Below are 22,971 nucleotides of genomic sequence, written 5' to 3' on the forward strand. Positions count from 1 at the left end.
GTGAACCAACCAGGTACTGAAAAACTGCAGTCCTGGATTACTACTACCAACATCAAACTAAAATTCTGCAAAAGGGGGGGGGGGGGGGAGGAGCATATCTTTAGTTACATTAAAATGATATTATGAATATCATCTGTAACCAGTAATTTGTAACCAACAGATGTTTACTTTTTGCCAAGTTCTTCAATCTTTTCTTCATCAAATCCCCACTTCTGAGCCAACTTTGTTTGTTTCTGAGCATCTTCAAAGAACAGAATCTAGAACATGAGAGTACATAAGGACATAAGTACATAATGCAAAGTCACTGAAAATAATTGTTAATGACACAGCACATACAGTAGAGTAATATAAAACTGAGAGGCAACACTATTCCAAACAAATAGTTGAGTAATCTTTGTAAAAAAAAAAGTACATGTGTATAAGTAAAATTACAGAAACAAAGCACTGGCTGCACTCAAACATACTAAGAAAGGTCTCTCAAGACCTTCAAAAAGACTAATTATTAAGAAATGTAAGATATTACAAATAGCAGCACAAATAAAGTATAAATATCCAAGTAATACTTATAGATTGCACCAATACTGAAAAGCATCCTACGGTTGATTGAATGGTTGTTCTAGTACTGTAAAAGCTTTGCATGTATATGTGTACAGCCTGACAACCAATAATCACATATATGTTCAATTGGCAACACTGGCGGATTTTACCTATGGGCTGCAGTAAAGTCTGCAACCTCAGCTCAGTGACCCAGATGCAGTCCATGAGACCTCACTGGCTACACTGTGACGGGCAGTCAGAGCCGGCCTTAGCTATAGGCAGTCTAGGAATTTGCCTAGGGCATCCAAGCATGTCCCTGCAGTATCTCATGCTGGGAGGGACAGTCTGCAAACTATCTGTTGCTTTCTAAATGTATTCAATCAGTACTTGTATACACTGCTGTTTACATTTGTCAAATAGAATGCAGACAGTCCCTTAAACTCCATCCAACATGCTTGAATGCCCCTGACTTGTGAGACCTCAGACTGCAGAAGCCCAGTAACTGCAATTCCTGTATCTGTGACATTTTCACTGACTATATAAGGTTATTACTGGGTGGCTCCTTATGATACCAAATGTGTATTTTGGAAGACTGCTCAACATAAATCTGACATCACCTATACTACTTGTGCACATGGGGGAGGGGGACCCTGCTATCGTTTGTCCCTCATCCCTGTGCAAACCCCAGGTGTCTGCAGGGATATAACATGGGCAGTGTTGTCCTCCACAGACAGTCAATGCCGTAAAATTCCCCTGCCATCCAGCACTGTAACATGGTCAGTAAGTTGCGTTACGCTGTTTCTATATGAAACGTCAGCGCAGCGTGACTTTCAGATGCGTCATACGGGAGAGCAGAGCATATTGCTCCCACAGTATAAAATAAAGGGCATGCAGTTGCCGGGAGTAACAGACACCAGCAAACACACTGAACAGTGAAGAGAATGGACAGTTGCTACATGTTTGATACTGGTGTTTTTGCATAACCAGCAAGTTTGGCAGTATCTGGACTTTGCTACCATCTGTGTCCAACCAGCAAGCTAAAATAAAGAATGAGGCTTGCAAAAGGACGGCATACCCTGTGAGGTTACATCCCTTGTACGGTGGCCCCTTTAATGGGTGCGAGCACAAACACTCATCCATCCTGCCACCCCCATCTCACAAAATGCAGTCATGGATCTAGGGAGCAGCATGGGCGCACACACTGACTGCAACCACACCAGCAAGCAAAAGTAAGTTTTATAAAAAAAAAGAAAAAAAAGCTACTAGCATTACTAATGTGGGGAATATGTGTTTGGTGAATTGCTGTATGGAGTTATGTGTATTATGGGCATTACTAATGTGGTTCATATGTGTAAGTGCGATACTCTGGAAAGGATACTTGTCTTACCGGATCTATCTTGACCAATGTTGATCACTTTTCTTCACAGAGAGGTAAGTATCACCTTGGTTCGGGTATTTGAGATGAATGATCAATGACAAATGCTTTAACTGCTTCAAATTTATTTAGAGCAATAATGGGTTGTAGGAACTTTAATATTAGGTCGCCTGACCCTAGGACAATGGTACATATCAGGTAGTGTGGCAAAACGCGTTCTAACATTCCATACCACCAAAACACATGGATTCAAGATTTGCTGGTATAATCATTAACCATACACTTTTCCCTTTTTCTTGTGTTTTGAATACTATTAGGCAAGGTCAGATGATTCGCCAGGTAAAGTTGCACTAAATAATACTCCACCTGTATAGTAGAGGAACAAATCATGCTGCTCCAGTAGCACTGGATGAACATATAATTATCAATAACACCATAAATTTCACACAATTTCAATATCACAACAGACTAACTCACGACTACATGCAATCTATCGCCCTAACACCAGGTACCCTCTTGTTTTGTCACTTAAGGACATGAGTTCAGGGGTCCGACCTGTGCACAGGATTTTCTGGTAGTATCTCCTCAAGAACGGTTTATTCCAAATCAATGTGCAAAAGTCACTTTGGAGAACAAGGCTGACTTTATTCTGGATTGGGGTAATTAAAATTACTATCCACAAGGAAGTCGGGGCTAATCAAGGCTCAATACCTTCCTCTTCAATATAAAGATTGTGAATTTATTGATGGCTGCTAGTTAACACTGATAAAATTCTGAATATTTGACCTTTTTCAGCTTAACTTCACTATAGGCAGATAGAACAGTTCGGTGAAGCCGACAAATACTTTTACTGTCCCAGTAATTTGGACTGACAGTTTCTTCCACGACAAGATCACTGAAAGGAGCAACAAGACAGAGGTTACCGGTCCCCACCAAGGGTCTGATTTGACCTACCGCCAGGTGTTCACTTATTACACACACCGTTCTTACTAAGGGAGCATATCCCTATCATTTAGACATCTTAAGGGTACAGGGAGGTTAACAAAGTCTTTAGACGTTTTCCCAGTGTCTCTCTCTGTCTCGCGGCTCAGGAGCCTTTCGTTACTGGCCAGTGTTGTATGAGATCATAAATGGAGTTAGAGCTACTAAAACAGTTGAGGCAGTCTAGTGAGACCAGATGTTTAAGCCTGTTTGGTGAAGGTTACGACTATCCCAATACCTGTGTGTCTGCTGCCGTTGCCGGATCCAGCCAGTCACGTCACCGGCCACACGATGCGCCGGAGTCCCCGGCTCTGAAGTCACCCCCTTTTCTTGCCACGCTCACGTGTAGCTGTTCCTCCCCTTCTCCTGGGCTAGTACGGGTGCAGCCACGTTGCCGTACTCAGCCGGTCACCGTGACCTCACTTGAACTGCGGGGCAGGTGTCGCGACCCGTTGCTCTCAACTACAGCCTCTCCTTTGGTCGCTGGCACGGGGGTCAGGGGAGCACAAGGCCCACACATCTCACACCACTCCTCACCGTCTCCTTCCTTCTCACACTTCCCTGGTGTCTGACATCACCAGTTGGCGCCGGCCAATCCGCTACTCTTATTCTTCCACGCTCAATCTCCAGGTGTCTGCGGTCCCCTCTGGGTCTCAACACCCTCCAGGTTACCTCCCCCTGTACAACCCGGGTTGCCTAGCAACCGGGTTAGAAGTACACAGTCCCCACATCTAATACATTAAGTTTATAAGTATGCCAGGGACAGTCACTGTTTACAGCCATTAGTGGTACTCGTCAAAGGGGTCTCCCAATAGCGGGGTGCCACATAAGGTGCATTATTGTGTGGATTTTTGTGTAAAATGAGCATTACTAATTTGGAACATATGTGTAAGGTGCATTACTGTGTGGAATTATTTGTATTATGGACATTACTGTGGGGTATTATGCAAGGTTGAACTGGCCCACAGGGTCACAGGGTAACCCCCCCTCCCCCGTTGGGCCCCACTGCCTGAGTGTTGCTGGGTCAGATGCAGAACTAGCGGCGGTGCTAGGTGGCACCAGCCAAATTTTTGCCTTGGGCATCAAATTGGATAGGGCCAGCTCTGCTGGCAGGGACTTCTTATTGGAAGTCCTACCTGCCAGTCACCCGCAGGACAGGCAGTACAAGTTGGAATTGTTTCCTCCCTCATGAACTGCCAGACCAGGCTGCGATTAGTAAAGAGCTTGCTTTCTGTAGGTCTTCCTTTCAGCCCTAGCTGGCTTCTATTGGCTGCTGCCGATGCAGTCCATAGAAGACAGGGTGTCAGGAATCTGCATTTTGCATCACATCACTTACAGGTGCTCTGATGTGCTGGCCTCCGCAGGTCACATCCTCAGCCTGGCAGCATGTTCCATGATTGCCTGCAATGTGCAGAGACTCTCTCCAGTGTGTACACCGCTTGCCATACAGAGTGTACCCCAATGTATTCCCACCATCTCCAGAGTATCGGTGACATCAGGACACCTGCAGTCAGCTGACTTGGTGCTATCCTCTCATGAGCACTGGAGCACTCTCATGACTTGATTCTCCAATACCTGCTGACCAGGGGGTATATAGCCAGAGTTCCTGCTCAGTATCATTGCCTTGAACAACGCATCACATCCTGTGAAGAAGCGTCTCCTGGCTCCAGTCTCCTGTCTCCAGAGATTCCCCTGTGTCAGTGCTCCGTGGAACTACAGGCACCAGCCATCCTGTTCAGTGCAGCCCCATCTGCATTCTGCTCCAGCATTCATTAGCAGTCTCCTGTGTCAGTGCTCTGTGGAACTACAGGCACCAGCCATCCTGTTCAGTGCAGCCCCATCTGCATTCTGCTCCAGCATTCATTAGCAGTCTCCTGTGTCAGTGTTCCATGGAACTACAGGTACCAGCCTTCCAGTTTGTCTTCAGCTACACTCTGCTCCAACAATCACTTGCAGTAAGAGACTCTCTCCAGGTGCTGCATATAATACTCACCTGTTTGTTATTACTCTGCATCAGCACTGTGCTATTCAACTTGCACTAAAGCATCCAGCTTAAAGTTCAGCTGTCTCCTACAATAACCTAACCTGGTTCTATAGTTGTATGCAAGCATTGCCTATTGACTGTGTAGCTCTGTGGCAAGTTCCTATCGGTTTCCAGGCCGATCATCTACATGATCAATTGCCTGTATAATCCTGTTGCAAGTTACTATCGGTTTCCAGGCCGAACATCTGCATTACCAATTGCCTATACAATTCCTGTTTCAAGTTACCATCGGTTTCCAGGCTGATCATCGATATTGCCAAGTATCTGTGTAAAGCTCCATTTCAAGTCATCATCGGCTTCCAGGCTGACCATCGTTTGTTCCAAATTGTCACCATCGGTTCCCAGGCTGATAGTTATCTGTTCCTGTTCACTATCGGTTCCCAGGCCGATAGTCATCTGTTCCTATTCCCCATCGGTTCTCAGGCCGATAGTCATTTATTCCTGTTCATCATTGGCTCACAAGCTGATAGTCATCTGTTCCTGTTCATCATTGGTTCCGAGGCCGATCATCATCTGCTCCAAATCTCCATCGGTTCCAAGACTGGTCATTGGTTGCTCCCAGTTACAATCTGTACCCAGACCGAACTATCTCTAAGTGGCTGTTTATTTCAGACACTCTATCAGCTTCCATGCTGAATCATACGTTTACATTTACATTGCTCCAGTTACTTATATTTCCTGTGTGTACTCAATAAATACCATTTGCGCACATGCGCAGGAACTTACTTCAACCTCCTTGTTTCCTCCATCGCACCACCACTGACCCACTAGTGATCCCTCCGGGAACAGACACAAACCTGACACAGGGTTTTGCACATGCGCAGTCCCGCTGCCTTTCAGCTACACTGCACAGGTGCTGGGACCCAGCGAGCACCGGGGACAAGGTGATAGGGACCAGGCAGCACAGCCATCGCAAGCTCCCTCTCCCATCCAGGTAGGAGCCACCGCTAATTGGCAGTATTATAAGAACAAATGTTGGAAGTCACTTGTTGCAAAGTCAAAGTTTCCACAGATGCTTATAAATTAATCTAGGTAATAAATTCAAGCTTTATCAGATCTCTAGCCGATAAGATTTGAAAACAGTGCAGTGAAAAAAATTTAGGAGGGAGACATGCTTTATGGGTCCCCTGCCATCACATAAATTAACTAAGTGCTGGAATGTGAACCCCAGTTGTTTTGTGGTGGTTTGGCAGCGGGTTTGCAATCCGCCGATTTACTAAGGCTGAAACCATCGCAAAAATACTGAAAAAGTACACTTTAGTTTTGAATAGAAATGAACTGAATATCAAAGCACCATCAATGTTTTAGACTATAGGCTTTGAAACCCTCGAGCAAACCCACCAAAAGAAATGACTAGCCTCACTGAGGCGTGTTTACTGAAACATTAATTGATTTTGACAAGCAACAATTGATTGACTGGAATATCATCAAATTGGGCTATGAAGGATTATGAGGTCTCTCACCAGACAAGACTGGTCTTTAACAGAAATACTCAAACAAACCAAAACAAAAAAAAAATAAAACACACAATCACACTACACTCAGAAATTCAAAAATTAGAGATGTGCGGTTCAGTTGTCCAGAAATCCGAATCCTCCCAAATTTTGTAGATCTAAACCAAACCAAACCCAGCTCAGATCTCCAGAGGAGATCCGAACCGAGTATTGAATTCAGTTTTTAAATCCAAATTTCGGGTTTTGGATTGCAAAAATTACATGATATTAGCTGTTTTTATCGATTTATCAATTTTTTTAAATCAATTTTTAACTGAAGCAAACAATAAATCTAAACCAAAACACTTGAGGGTGGTTTGCCAAAACCAAAACATGATGAATTAGAACCAAAACCAAAGCACGAGGGTTCACACACATCTCTGACAAAACTCACATAAGTCTTAAAAAGAAAAGGAAAAAAAGGCTATATGCAGTGGGGAAAGTAGAAAAATGTTTTAGTGGTATCTGATAGAAGGCCGGAACAGGCTCCTTGGATAAAAGTTGTGCCCAGCATGCTTTGCCGTGAGGTTTGACCGGAACTTCAACCAATCTGTTAGGCATCCCAGACCAATTTTCAACCTCGTTGAAGTTTTTGTCCAAATCCATCCAGTGGAAGGCTCAGAAAAGGCTCCACAGGTCAAAGTTCTGCCCAGCACATTCTGCCATGAGGTTTGACTGGGACCCCAGCCCCCCTAAACCTGGCCAGGGTCCAACTGGACCACCTCGCATTGGTTTCATCCCACTTGGTGCAGGGATGTTTGACTGCATTTTATATATAAGATTTGATTTAAGTCACCCCTTGCACCGAAGTCCATCCGCTATTGCTGCAATTATTTATTCCAAGACTTTATTGATTCTATTATCAAGAAATGATATGACATTATCCCATACATTAGCTTGCAGGTTGATGCTTACAATGAATGTGATAATTCTCAGCTACCATGGGAAAGAGGAAAACACAGGGCCAGACTAAAGCAGGACCGACAGGAATGGTCGTCCTGGGTCCCCCACACTGCTGTTTGAATCAGAGGAGTCTCGATCCTCTGGCCCAGCTGTTCATTAACAGTGGCCACCGAGGAGCTCCTACGTGTATAGTGAGTGTCATAGGATTGTGCAGTGACTTCACGAGAGACACTGAGGTGGCCATGTCTGCTGCTGCTGAGGGCTGCGCACAGGCAGTCTTGGACTGGCAGTGTACAACGCTGTATGCTGATATGTAGCCTGGCTTTCTCCACTCTCTAAAACTTCCAGCAGTGGCTTCAATGACAGATTCGCTGCAGCCCAATGAACGCAGCTTCCGGGTAGGTCAAATGACCCGCTACCCGGCAGAAGTGGCTCCTGATTCCACTTTAACAGCTCGGACCATCTGGCCATCATTATATGAGCGTGTGGGGCGGGGTAGGGGGGTGTTGGGGGTGCTCAGGGGTAAAGTAGTGGGGGCCCTCACAACTATGTTGCCCATGGGCCCCAATCACCATTAATCTAGCCGTAGGAAAGATGATACAATAGTTGAGTGCTTTCTTGGTAAATAACTCATCAAGTCTTTTTTTTTTTTTAATATAGGATGAGGTATATAAAAATGTAGCTCTATCCAATGACTGATAAAGCTATGTAAGAGTTCTTCAGCTGGAAATCATTAATTCATGTAGAAGAATTTGGACTGGTTTGCCTGGAATCACAAAATAGGTAGACATAGTTACTAGTTTTAGTAGACTTTGCACCCAGAAGTGTTTTTTTATCAACAGAACAAGCTGTAACAGATTTCTGAGTATTTTTGCTTTTTTAAAACCCTGAATCCTGGAACTCCTAAATTTATAAATTAAGACTTTTTGTTAATAGTCAATTTATCATCAAGAGAATGCCAAATACATAATGGTGACATTGTTGTACAGTTAGAGTGTTTTAACCATGTCATTGTTATAACTTTCAACATGATGATCATGTTTAAAGTTATAATGCAGAGACTGTAAAAAAAGCTTTGAATAACATTAATGTGTCGGCATTCTGGTGGGACAGTCCTGTTTTTCTGATTGTCCCACCCGCAGATTGCAGTGTCCCTCGGTGGGGGGAAGCAGTTGTTAGACCCTTTTTCACCTGCTGCAGAGCAGCAGTGAATAGATGTTGTGTGCATGTGTACAGCATCTATTCACCGGAAGAGAGGAACAGGGGGAATTCCAGCAGCTCACAGAGCACTCAACATACCCCCAACAGTGATGAAAATAGGGTCATGACCAGTTCTCGTGGCACTTCACGCAAGGCCACACCCCCTGCCCACGAGGCGGCATATGTCTGCATCCCTCCTCCCAACTTAACAAAGTTGGGAGCTATGTGACTATGGTAATATAAGATCATAAATATATAGCACTGAAAATTATCAATATGTCACTCCAAATTTCGATATAGAAACCAATTAGTAGTCTCAAATAACTTCAGTACATGTGACTTAACATCAAGATCTAGGGTGTCAATATAGATAAACAGACCACTCCTTTTTCATCGTCGGTATAGTTGCCCGACTATCAAAATAAAGCAGTTGTAACAGCGTACATTTAACCACCTGAAACGATGGCACACTGGAAACAGTCCAATTATGGAGTATAATTTTCTTCTACAGTTACAACCACCGTAAGAAAAGGCAACAATTCTGTTTTACGCCCCTGTAAATCTCAATTCACAAAATTAACACACAACATAGCTAGAGGGTCTTTTATAAGGTGTAAAGCACATGCCATATTTATAAATACCATAATCCTATTACAAAACATTCTAATTTTACTACAAGCCCACATATTGTGAAAGCATATAGCTCAGGAGAATTTACATTTCGGACAACATCCTGTTTCCCCCTGAACAACATGTTGCCACTGGTTCTGCAACATATACTCCATATAAATGGTTTCAATATGCACTTCTTGCACTTCTCGCCAAACAGCTGAACAGAGGATTTTCAGAGTCTTTTCATAGTCTTCTCTATATGTTTAACAGTACAGCAGGGGAGTCTACGTGTTAAATCTTTAAGGGCCATTTCTGAAAACAAATTTTCCATAAAACCTCCGCTGTTGAGAGAGCAAATATGAATACAGAAATCAGGGGGTATATTTATTAAGGTCCCGATTTTGGTTGAGTTTTTTTTTTTTCTTTTTCAAAGAGTCATCTCGGAAATTTACTAGACACAAATCTCGGCAGTGATGAGGGCATTCGTATTTGTTTTAACGGCAGAGTTCACAAATATGAATGAATACACCATCGGTCAAACATGCCTGTTATTTTATAGAACTCGGTAATTTATTAAGAATTCGTATTCACAATCACTGAGTTTTTTTTTTCTTTTTCAAAGAGTCATCTCGGAAATTTACTAGACACAAATCTCGGCAGTGATGAGGGCATTCGTATTTGTTTTAACGGCAGAGTTCACAAATACGAATGAATACACCATCGGTCAAACATGCCTGTTATTTTATAGAACTCGGTAATTTATTAAGAATTCGTATTCACAATCACTGCTGGCAATAGCCAAACACTGCCGGTAAATGTTCTAATTCGTAAAAAAAAGCAGTTTTCAAATAGACCTGCTTTTTGGATGCGTATTCTGATAGGCATGCACGGATCAGTGAGAGCCATGCATTCTTATCTGTGGGAAGGGGTGTGAAAGTGTTAAAAATAAAAATTGTGTGGGGTCCCCCCTCCTAAGCATAACCAGCCTCAGGCTCTTTGAGCCAGTCCTGGTTGTAAAAATACAGGGGAAAAATTGCGTAGGGTCCCCCCCATATTTAAACAACCAGCACCGGGCTCTGCATCCAGTCCTGGTTCAAAAAATACGGGGGACCCTACGCAATTTTTCCACTGTATTTTTACAACCATGACCGGCTCAAAGGTTGGTTATGCTTAGGAGGGGGGACCCCACACAATTTTTATTTTTAAATCTTTCAACACTTAGTAGAATGTAAACAATGAAGACCTGCACGGATCTCACTGATCCGGCCGGGCTTCATTGACATAGGTGTGCGCAGGGGGGGTGCCTGGTGCGCACAGGCACCCCCTAATGTCTGGCACCCCGATCTCACATGCCTGATGCAGCGATCGCCGAGCAAGCTGTTTACTGTCCCCTCTGCGCTGCACCCTGTCAGGACTGTATTACTGACCGGATGCCTGGGTTAATCAAGGGTGCCACTGCCACCGGCTTTCAAACTCCCGGCTCCACCTCCATGTACAAAAACAGCATAATGTGATGTGATTACGTCATGCTGCTCGCACGCCCACCTCTCTCCTTCTATGCTATGCCAATGCCAGCCACTAATGAGGATCAGCATGCAGCCAGTGTTCCTCTTAGGAAGACAAATTAAATACTGACAGGCGGTCGGCAGCAACATTGACATGTCACTCGTTTTTCCAGCAGCAGCAGTACTAGTCTGCGACTGTCAGTGTCAGTAAGTGACTGACTTGTAAGTAAGCTGCTGCAGCTTGCAGAAGAAAGAGAGGGGTAGCCAAACCAGGCTGGGGAGGAGCAGTGGAATTGCAGTTAGTGCCATCAGGGGTGTTTGTTTGTTGCACACCACAACATCTGACAATATATCTGCTTTATTAGGATTGGTACAAGGGTGGATATTTTATATTTCGTTGACCATCAATAGATGGTGCTAGACACGCCCAAAAGGCGGTGCTAGACACACCCCTCCGACAGTGCACCCCCTAATAAAATGTGCTGCGCACGCCTATGTTCATTGTGTTATGTCCGGCAGTGTTTTACTAATCACTCCTGTAAAACACTGCCCAACAATATGATTCACATCGACATCGGAACATACAAAAGAAGAGGACTTGGCCGCTTAGTAAGTTACATGAAAAAAAAAAGATGAATCTCCCACCAAATCGGCACAAATACGATTCTTTGTAAATATACCCAGTATTAAATACAGTACATTAAGTAAGGGCTGTAAGCAGGGCTATTTTTATGGTGGAACGGTCGGGAACGCAGTTCCTGAAGCTCTTTTGAAAAATGCCATCAGGAATGTCATTCCAGAACCTCCCGCCAGCATCAAACTTTTTTGGGGTGGTTAGTGTAAGGGAGGAACACAGTGTGTTCCTAGCTCCTGCTTCCCCTACAGTGGCCGCCACGTGGCAGGAGACAGATGCTAGAGGTCATATTTAACCTCTAGCATCTGTCAGTGACTTGGAAGTGCCAGAAACACCAGCGCCATCGGGTAAAGATGCAGAAATGCATCTTCTCCAATGAAACCCCAGACAATGGTGGTCATTCCGAGTTGTTCGCTCTCAAGCTGCTTTTAGCAGCATTGCACACGCTAAGCCGCCGCCTACTGGGAGTGAATCTTAGCTTATCAAAATTGCGAACGAAAGATTCGCAATATTGCGAAAAGACTTCTCTGTGCAGTTTCTGAGTAACTCGAGACTTACTCTTCCAGTGCGATCAGTTCAGTGCTTGTCGTTCCTGGTTTGACGTCACAAACACACCCAGCGTTTGCCCAGACACTCCCCAGTTTCTCCAGCCACTCCCGCGTTTTTCCCAGAAACGGTAGCATTTTTTCACACACTCCCATAAAACGGCCAGTTTCAGCCCAGAAACACCCAGTTCCTGTCAATCACATTACGATCACCAGAACGAAGAAAAAACCTTGTAATGCCGTGAGTAAAATACCTAACTGCATAGCAAATTTACTTGGCGCAGTCGCACTGCGGACATTGCGCATGCGCATTAGCGACTAATCGCTCCGTTGCGGGGGAAAAATAACAAGCGATCAACTCGGAATGACCACCAATGAGCATGAGACCATTGGCAATGAGCAGAAAGCCCTTGACAATGACCAGGAAACCCCTTGCAACAAGCATGAAACCCCTGGCAATGAGCTTGAGACCCCTGGCAACAAGCATGAGACCCCTGGCAATGAGCAGGAAACTCCTGGCAGTGAGCAGGAAACCCCTTCAACTAGCATAAAACTCTTGGCAACAAGCAGGAGACCCCCTGGCAACAAGCAGGAAACCCCTGGCAATGAGCAGGAGACCCCTGGCAACAAACATGACATGAGACCCCTGGCACCGAGCATGGAACCCAGAGCATGAAATACCTGGCAACGAGGAGGAGACCATTGGCAACAAGCATGAAGCCCCTGACAACGAGCATGAGACCCCTGACAACTAACAGGTAATTTTAAAGTAATTAGCAGACTTATTGTAAGGCTTAATTTGTAAGGGGCATTATTGTGTGTGGGGCATAAAATGGTGTCAGGGCCATAACTGTGTGTTATCATTATGTAATGGGAAGTCCAGTGTGTGTCATATTGTGTAATGGGCATTACTGTGCGTGGCATAATGTGAGAAAAGAGAAAAGAGAAAAATTACATTGGTACAGGATCCAGCGATCAATGGCAAGCGGACCATACTGAATAATAATCAGATTAAATGGATAATCCGCTGCTGTGGCTAATCTAAAATTTATAATGCAGTGATCGCTGCCATGGGAAACTCACATACATCTGATGTACTAATCAGAGGTACACATAACTGCTGAGCATTCCTTGAACTTCAATAAAGGGGCCCAAATCCTGTACTTATGTCATTTTTCTTGTTTCTCTTTTATGCCCTCTTTTTTGTTTTTATCACTTGTTTGTTTAGTTTCCTAGGTGATGGTGTACATCCCCTGAGCCACACCCCCGTGAGAGGACATGCAGCGGACGGATGCTGCCATCAGCGCTTCGCCCGTGTAACACACAGATGACGTGACCGGCACTCCAGTGGGCCAGCTGGCGGGGAGTCCATAGATTCACTTGGTAAGTGTTTTTATACTTTGTATTGTGTGTTGTTCTGGTTAAAAGTCTTGATAAAGGGGTGAAAATCCCCGAAACGTTGGCTTAATCAACTGTTGCCTGTCAGCTTTTTTTTACCAAATCCCGGGAGTGCCTTCCGTTTTCTTCACACACATATATATATATATATATATATATATACAGGTTGAGTTTCCCATATCCAAATATTTCGAAATACGAAATATTCCGAAATACGGACTTTTTTGAGTGAGAGTGAGATAGTGAAATCTTTGTTTTCTGATGGCTCAATGTACACAAACTTTGTTTACTACACAAAGTTATTAAAAATATTGTATTAAATGACCTGCAGGCTGTGTGTATAAGGTGTATATGAAACATAAATGAATTGTGTGAATGTACACACACTTTGTTTAATGCACAAAGTTATAAAAAAAATATTGGCTAAAATGACCTTAAAGCTGTGTGTATAAGGTGTATATGTAACATAAATGCATTCTGTGCTTAGATTTAGGTCCCATCACCATGATATCTCATTATGGTATGCAATTATTCTAAAATACGGAAAAATCCCATATCCAAAATACCTCTGGTCCCAAGCATTTTGGATAAGGGAGACTCAACCTGTATATATATATATACATACATACGTGTGTGTGTGTGTGTGTGTGTGTGTGTGTGTGTGTGTGTGTGTGTTGAAGTGGGGCAGGGTGTATATATACAGCGACCGAAGTGAGGGAAGCAGGGGGAGTGAGTATGCTGTGGGTGAAAGAACCCCGGGTTGAGCAAGGGAGGGAGAGTGTGAGAGATGCAGAAGCGGAATGAGGGTAGCAGGGAATTAGAAATCCGGGTAGTGAGAGGATCGAAGGAAGTGAGTGGGCCAGGGGTATAGCAAGGTATAGAGAGTGTGAGAGGTGCAGAGGCTAAAGGGTCTATTCATGAAGCAGTGAAAAGAGTGAAGAAGTGAGCCAGTGGAGAAGTTGCCCATGGCAACCAATCAGCTGCTCTGTATGATTTTATAGTATGCAAATTATAAATGTTACTTCAATGCTGATTGGGTCTTCTCCACTGGCTCACTTCTCCAAAGTTTTCACTGCTTCATGAATATACCCTTAGGCAGGAATCCAAACGTTTGAAAAGTCGGTTGGGTGTCTGTTTTTTCCTGTCTATTAGATAGGAAAAAACAGATTCCCAACTGACTTTTCAAACATTTGAATCTCCCCCTTAGAGTGAGGGAAGCAGGGAGTGAGAAATGCTGGGGGTGAGAGGTACTACACAGGTCATGAGAGGGTAGTAGGGAGTGAGAGGACCAGGGGTTGAGCAAGAGATGGAGATTGTGAGAGGTGCAGGGACTGAGTGAGGGAAGCATTGGGTGAGAGGGTAGCAGGTGGTGAGAGAGGGATGGAAGAAGTGAGAGGTGTAGGGACGGGTTGTGTATGTGTGACCGGCGTTCAGGAGGGGAACGGGCTACACTCACCATGCAGCGGCCACACAGTGGGCTCGTCACAGGTTATGTTCCCAATGTATGGGTGTCATGGACACCCATGAGTGGGAATAGTCCCTGTTGGTCTGTATGCCGACCGGCAGGATTTTGAGCGGGCGGGATGTAGTGGTCGGTATTGTGACTGGCGGTCTCCAGACCACCGGTCACATAACTACATTCCGTAGGGACACAAGGAGAGCATGTGGGGATAAATAGAGTTACCTGGGATGAAGATACTGGCACATAAGGAAATTGACAGACAAAATAAATAGGTAAGGGAAAGAGGAAGAGACATATGGAAAACAGAGAGCGGTGAACAAAGGGTAGATATTAGATATACTGTAGGAACATTTTGGAAAGATGAAACCAGTCAATAGCCTTACATCATATAATATATTTTATATATACACTACATAGTGCTAAAAAACATCTAAAATTAATACTGTTATTTTAAAATACCTAAGCCCCCCACCGTTTTATTAAAATTTCTATAACCCCCACCTCTAAATTCCTACTTTAAGCACAATATATATATTATGTATATATGCTCTGTGATGCCGAGGGAAGGGAGATTGAAATTGGTTGAAGGTAGGTGGGTTGCTATGCAATCCATGGTGCTAGCCACACCCCACAGCACATACCACAACTAGGGTTGCCACCTCATCCTTTTAATTCTGGATACATATTAATTACACAGGTTTTGTGGCTGATTAAAACCAAGTGAAATGGAGTCTTGAAGTCAGCCAGCCAGCCACAGAACCTGTGTAAATAATAGGTGCCCAGAATTAAAGGGATGAGGTGGTAACCCTAACCATACCCATAGCACTGGTCCCTCCCCCATATTAGAAGTTACACCCCTACCATGCTGGTCATGCCCCTTTTGGCGGTGCACAATAGGCCTATCATAGATATCAGCTCCAGGCCCATTAGGACCTTAATCTGGCACTGCCCGGGAATTCCTGAACCTATTTTTCTACCAAAATAGCACTGGCTGCTTGACATCAGAATCCATCTTTCTCAGCACAGAAGGATTGTATAAAATGTTGAAGATGTAAAAAACTATACATGTGCAGGTTCAGATTTACCCGTATCTCAAAGCGGCATCTTATTTGCTCTCGGGTGTCACGTTTTTATTGATAGCCAATTAAAAATAAATAAAATCCAGATATATCCAAATTTGCATTCATTTTGGCATTAAGAACCGGGCAAATCTGAACCCGCACATCTCTAGTAAAAACATAAAAGAAATCTGTTAGAAAGACAAAATTTGGATTTCAGTTCATGAAAAGAGTAACATTGACCCCCAGGATCAAACACATCTCTCTTAGCAGCAATGCCTCTCACCCCCCCAGGACAGGTAGGTAGCAGGGATAGACATACAGTAGGGTTCCCCCAAAATGTAATGTGATTGGATACTGTTGCCTAGGAAGTTTTCAATTTATTTGTTTGTAACCATAATAAGTAGGTATCAAAAAATTCAAATATTATTTTTCACTAATGGAATATGTGCTTTAGGAGTATGTAGGAGAGCCGCCAAAGAGTAAGGATAAAAAAAGTTTCTTCCTACAGGAATTTATGGGTTATAAGCCTCACTCAGGAGCGGTTCTAGGCATGAGGAAGCAGGGCGGGTGCCCGGGGTACTGCGGACCACGGCCGCAGTCACCCCGCAGGTGCCCGCCACCCATCCGCACCCTGGCTGCAGCAGGTGCCATGGGCTGTGTGGACGCCCGCTGCAGCCGGCGCCACTGTCAGACACTAGAGCTCATAATTGACCTCTAGTGTCTGTGTGGAGCTGCTATGGGAGAGACTAGAAACACTAGTGCTGTGGCTTCTGCTAGTCATAATAGTACTACAACATCTACTAAAGGTGGTCCAGGGGGCAGAGAGTTTAGGAAAGGGTACCTGAAATCACAATCTTACACAATGTTAAAAAGGTGGTAAAGGTGTCACATGAATAAATGACAAATTAGTGCCCCATTTCTCACAATGTACTTTTAGAGAAGCCTCCTTCACCTCCTTCCACCATTTTTGCACCATCTGGAAATGTGGAGATGAGCAGTACAAGTAAAGATAATGATGATGACATAACAGAAAATGCTAATGTGGTAGTGGAACAGAATGAGGGGGATATTTATGTACCATTTAACGCTATTTAGGATGGTATCGGGTCTTTAGGTCAACAGTAAAAAGGTCAACAATCAATAGGTCGACCACTAATGGTCTACATGCATTTGATCAACATGGTCAAAAGGTCGACATGGCAATAGTCTACACCGCGTGTGGTTGACATAAGTTTTTTTACTATTTTGTTCACTTTACATTACCATCCACATGGACTACTGTTGGGAATAGTAACCTTGCCCGAAGCATGGCGAATGAAGCAGGCCATGGGAGGGGACGCAGTACACTAATTAATGTTTGCAGTGGTTGGACAGAGTAAACAACACCAAAAAGCATTAAAAACTTGTCAACCTTTTGACCATATCGACCTATTGTCCATGTCTACCTTGTCCATGTTGACCTTTTGGTGTCGACCTTGTCACTGTTGACCTAATGACCCACACCCATTTAGGATGATGAGGATGTTGATGATGTTGTTTGTATAAGTTAGCCACCAGTTGCAGCAGTTCTTTCCATGATAAAAAGATAGCCATTATGATGCCTGAGCATACATATGTGTTCACTTACATCTAGCCTACCTGCACATTAAACAGCCCTTCTAGATACGCCATGCTGTGGCGTGACTTGGCAAGCGCCTTTTTTTGTGCAACTTTTTCCATTAAAATGCATCTTATTCACAAAATTATGTAAATATAATGCACGAGCAGCTTTTGCTGATTAAAATTATATGCGGCATGTCTATATTGTGTTTGTGATGGTGGCTGTATCTGCAAACAAATGCTATGCTACAGCGTAACATAGAATTTAATATGCAGATACAGCCATGGTCACACACAGAATATAGACATGACTCATAGATAGACCACAAGCTGATCACTGTAAAAAATACTCACATGCACCCAGGGGTCCGGTGAGTCTTTCTTCTGGTCACCTGCCCTGTGACTCCGGCCAGCTGTGCTGTAAACCGGCATGTCACTATATAGCACAGAGCTGGTAAGTATAGGGGGGGTGTTACCTGGCAACTTCACATGTGCAGAGACACCCTCACTGTATAATTTCCGAAAAACACAGTGAGAAGTGTGCAGAGGGGATTCAAAGGAATAGACAGAGCTTTCTCGCAAGCTCTGTCTCTGCATGCGCTAAATAATTCATCCCTGCAATGTATTTAATTATGCCATTGTGGATTGGGGCAAATTTATCACATCCCAACCGTAGATTCTGAAAAATATGCCCAATGTATGAAAATGTTTATGTGTAACAGATTTAGGGGTTGATGTTTCAAGGAATGAAAAGAGTGGAAGAATGGACCAGTGGAGAAGTTGCCCATAGTAACCAATCAGGTTTGACTTAGTTGCCATAGTCACTTCTCCACTGGTCCACTTCTCCCCTCTATTCTCTACTTGACACATCTACCCTTTAGTTTTTTGAGCTGAGATTGTGCTACAATTATAGGCATATCTACATTGGGTGCAAGGTATGCAGTGCACATGGGCCACTGGGCATAGCTATAAAAATACTTTTTCATGCCCTGTGCCAGAAAGAGAATTGACACCCCCATTTTTCCAATGGGGACATAAGGCGCATGTGTCATAGGGAAGGGGCATAACAAAATTGATCCCAGAGAAAGCCCATGCCATGATGCCCCTTCATACATTTTGATATGTATTTATATATATATATATCTATATATATTATTATTTTTTCACACACACATTTATAGAACATAAAATCCTCTTTATACCACATTCATGCACTTAACGTGAGAGCTCGCTGTTATTCACTTGCAATACCCTTTATTAAATAACACATTTCAATTCTGCCATATCCAGGATTCCAACCTATAACCTGTTGCATTCTAGTTAAACACCCTACTCATTGATCTATTTTATCCTGCACAAAAACTATGAGATTTCTACCAATATGAAGCTACTTGTGCTTTGTAAAAAAAAAAAAATAATTGCTATTGAGCAGATCTATGTAGTGTGCATCATTTTTCACAAAGCACAAGGTAAGAAGCTTAGAATTTTCTAGCTTTCTATGTAAGGGCAGATAGATCAATGAATAGAATGTCTGACTACAATACCACAGGCAATGGGTTAGAATCCCGGGTATGTCAGTATCTTGAAATGTAATAAAGGACAGTGTAACTGAATAACAATAAAATTATCAAGTTAAGTTCATGGATGTTGTATAGGTATTAGCGATGGAAGGGGTGAGGGTAGGAGACAGGGGGAGTCAGGAGTTGCTGGGCTTCAAAAAGGGGGGAAGCAGCAAGTGAAAGTAATTAAAACAGATAACTGACAAGTGCCGCCAGCAGCGCCCCCTACCATGCACACCCTGCATCCATATAATTATACTTGCCCCTCTGGAGTCCCAGAGCAGCAGTCGGTGGTGCAGACAAAAGTGATTTGTGCATGCGTAATAGAGATGTCCCCAGGAACAAGACGTGGACACCATGTTCCCGGAGACCTGTGCATGTGCAGTAGATACTGGCATAAAGCCAGAGTATACTCCCTGCCATAGAGTAGGGGGCACGCACGGAGTCTGCACATGGGCCCTCTCCTCTTATAACACCCCAGGCTACATTGCTTGCTTTGCTCTGCATATGACTGTATCCACCGAGCACAATGTAACATGAATTCTCAATATAGAATGATGATATAAATGTACCATGGTTACACTCTACTGCACTATATACTGCACATTTCATTTGACTAATGTTATCATTCCTTTAATAAATCAAATGTGACACCATACAGAAACATAACCTCATTACATTACTTATATATTCCCACAAAGATTGTATTTCAATCCTGTAAGGAAAATCTCGTTATTCAATCATGATAATACTTTACCCTTTTCTAATATGTAATCATCCGTGTAAAAATTGGCAGTGTCTTGTTGACTCGTTTATTTTCGTATATAATTAAAATACATTATCATGAATAATTATATGCATATACACATCATGAAACTTATATATTAAACATCAAAATTGAAATATACATAAATGTTAATCAGTATTTAAATATATGTAAATATCAATGTAAATGTCAAAATAGTACATGCAATATACAGAATACCATAGCTATACCAAGAAAATATTTTATGTGAAGAATAATTTATACGACCCTAATGTAATCTCTTAGGTGAGTAAACAAGGATAATAACAGGTAAACTTACTTTTCCTGCACTGTCTGTACCCAGAATATGGTTTTCTAGCACCTCCAGGGGACATCTGTGAGTTGAATGTACAAAAGTGCCCCTGAAGACATGTTGCACTGTATCCATAGCAGCTCAGATGTAGCAGCAGGTGTCTACTGTATATGCAGGACAGGCGCAGGCTCTGCAGCATGCAGATCAGTCTATTGCCTTTTAATACAGTAACCTTGCTGTATCAGCACTCATACAAGGAGGAGGCTGAGCTTCTGCCTCTGCACCAATGAAATCTCCATACAGTGTCCATAATGATTCCTCTTTATTCCATAACTACCAGCTACTTAGGAACCTTAGTGTGTGTGTGTGTGTGTGTGTGTGTGTGTGTGTGTGTGTGTGTGTGTGTGTGTGTGTGTGTGTGTGTGTGTGTGTGTGTGTGTGTGTGTGTGTGTGTGTGTGTGTGTGTGTGTGTGTGTGTGTGTGTGTGTGTGTGTGTGTGTGTGTCAGCCATGGCAGCTCAGCTAAAAAATGATCAATCACCAGCATATTTTCTCCCAGTGTTATCGTATCTGGCACCAGTGAAACAAGACATAATGTACGGTCCTACACTTTCATTCATTTTGGCACTTTACGTTAGCGTTTCAGAACTGTTTGTGAAATTATAGAAAAACATGATGCGGTCTGAAATCCATGAAATATGTATTATTTAAATAGTCTTTTCATTTATCACAACAGATATTCTCTTCCCTTTAGGTTAACATGATAAAGCCAGAATGTAGCACATGACTCTACTTTATAAACTGACTACTTCCATAAATCCATTCCTATAATTTGTTATAACAGTAATAGTTTTAGATTTTTTTTTAAAGTATTATACAATTTTATTCAATTGTGCCATTAGCATGCAACTATAACCATACAACTCAGTGCCATGATATAATAAGAGTAGATCAAGGTTGATATTAGATAAAATAGATCTATAGAGGAAAATTACTATGGGGCCCACAGGCAGCGACTGCTTAAACATTAACTGTGCTATTTCGGGAGCAGTCAGGATCCCTGTATTGGGGATCCAGACAGAATGCCAACAGAGCATCCCAACGGTCAGAATCCTAATTGTAAATACTGGGATTAGGGTTAGATTTAGGGTTAGGCACTAGGGGGAGGGTTAGGCTGCAGGAGGGATGGTTAGGGTTAGGCTGCGGGAGGGATGGTTAGGGTTCGGCTGCTGGAGTGGGGGCTAGGGTTAGGCTGTGGTAGTGGTGAGTTAGGGGTAGGGGTATGGTTAAAATACACACGGGGATCAGTTGGGATGCTGCTCATGCCCTATTGACTGCTACATTGCGCAGTTCAGTTGCCGATCACATCGCATGTATCCCAATGTCATCTACACGGAAAGTACTATAATGCCCCTATCCTCTAGATTGTAAGCTATTACAAGTAGAGCTTTCTTTATCCTCTGCACCTTCTCCATCATTCTCATAGGTAGAGAGCCTGTGTGCATACTCCATGAGAGCCCCTCTCTCTGGCAGTGCAGCAGACTCTGGCTTTATGCACAAGTATACCGCTGTAGCAGATGAACATCGTGACCAATGGTCGCAATGTTCCTCTCAGATGCGATCATATCACAAATGCAGGAAGGAGGCGCTATGCACCTACTCTTGCATTTGCACGGCTAAGGATTACAATCGCAAAGCTGCTGCAAACAGTTTTGCAATTGCAATCCTTAGTGAGTTAGGCCCTGAGTTCACAACCAGTTCACCAACACTCATACTGTGGTGCATCTTTGTGCGTCTGATGAGCCACATTTTAGCCACCACCCATTACATTTTCAATACAATTCATACAACATGTGTCTCAATCGCAACTGCACCTCTATGCATGCACAGTGCAAGGGTATAAGTGGGGGACAGAAACGGGGTGGAATGGAGTTCCATCACGAGTAATGGTAGGTGAAACTAGTTCCACCTCCTCCCCAGACCTGCACAGTAATTCCAACCACTAAGTCCAACCCAGCACCCACATCAATAGATGAAGCAGGTGGCACAAGTATCACTGATGAGCTGCAGCCACTTCCCATTCCTCAGGTCCTGGTGCCTTCATGGTCCTCCTCCACCTGCGGCCCAAACCTCCTGGTACTCACACATGCTGTGTCTGTTGCACAACATTCGTCCCCTCTTAAGGTCCAAGTGGCTTCCTTTTCCAGCACAGCATATGTGATGTCATGCCATCACTGCCACTGAAGTGAAGAAGAGCCAAGAAGAAGAGTAGGCTCTGTGCATGCTGAAGATAAGATAAGAGGGGGCTGGAGGGACACAGAGAGGTGGGGAAAGTGCTGGAGGCACACAGGATATGAAGTTGCTAGAGGGACACAGGTATTGAGCTGCTGGAATGACAGAGTCAGAAATGTGTATAAGGGTCACTACTGTGGGCATTATGTATATAAATGACACTTCTGATGGCATTATGTGTATAAGCAGCACTACTGTGGTCATTATGTGTAAGAGGCACTACTACTGTGGGAATTGTGTATAAGGCACTACAGTGGGCATTGTGTATAAGGGGCACTACTGTGTAGCATAATGTATATAAGGGGCACTACTGTGTGGCATAATATGTGTAAAGAGTAACACTGTATAGCATAATTTGAATAAGGGGCACTATTCAGTGATGTAACGTGAATAAGGTGCAACTACTGAGTGACATAACGGGAATAAGGAGCACTACTACAGTATGTGGTGTAATATGAATGAGGGGCACTACGTGCAGTGTAAGATTGCACTGAGACCACATTAGTGTAGGGCATAAGTATATATTTGGCAAGATAACTACCACTCTTTTGATGTGTAGGTGATCTGTGATGCTGTGGCAATGTGCCCAGTGAAATACATGAAAAGGGACAGCAATGGAATTGGGGAAAGGATCCCGATGCTGGATGTGCCCTGATAAGAAAGTAGAACTGCAGTCAGCATGGGACCCGAGGACTTACCTGGACAACCCTACCA

General features: G+C 43.4%; 1 protein-coding gene across 3 annotated transcripts in view; it reads right to left on the reverse strand.

Moving 5' to 3' along the window:
• The window catches only part of GDA (guanine deaminase), a 124,225-nt gene extending 103,985 nt beyond the window's left edge, over positions 1-20,240 (reverse strand). The window contains exons 1-2 of one of the 3 annotated variants that reach the window (XM_063913882.1): positions 19,994-20,240; positions 169-257 (exon numbers count right to left, since the gene is read on the reverse strand). In XM_063913882.1, the coding sequence (XP_063769952.1) occupies positions 169-257; positions 19,994-20,101 (197 nt within the window). In that variant the 5' untranslated portion in view covers positions 20,102-20,240. Of the gene's footprint in view, positions 1-168; positions 258-3,131; positions 3,670-19,993 lie in introns of those variants that run through there. The other 2 variants (XM_063913883.1, XM_063913884.1) reach the window with 2 other exon arrangements.
• Positions 20,241-22,971: the final 2,731 nt, after the last annotated feature.

Source organism: Pseudophryne corroboree, chromosome 1 (assembly GCF_028390025.1).
Source record: "Pseudophryne corroboree isolate aPseCor3 chromosome 1, aPseCor3.hap2, whole genome shotgun sequence".
NCBI lineage: Eukaryota > Metazoa > Chordata > Amphibia > Anura > Myobatrachidae > Pseudophryne > Pseudophryne corroboree.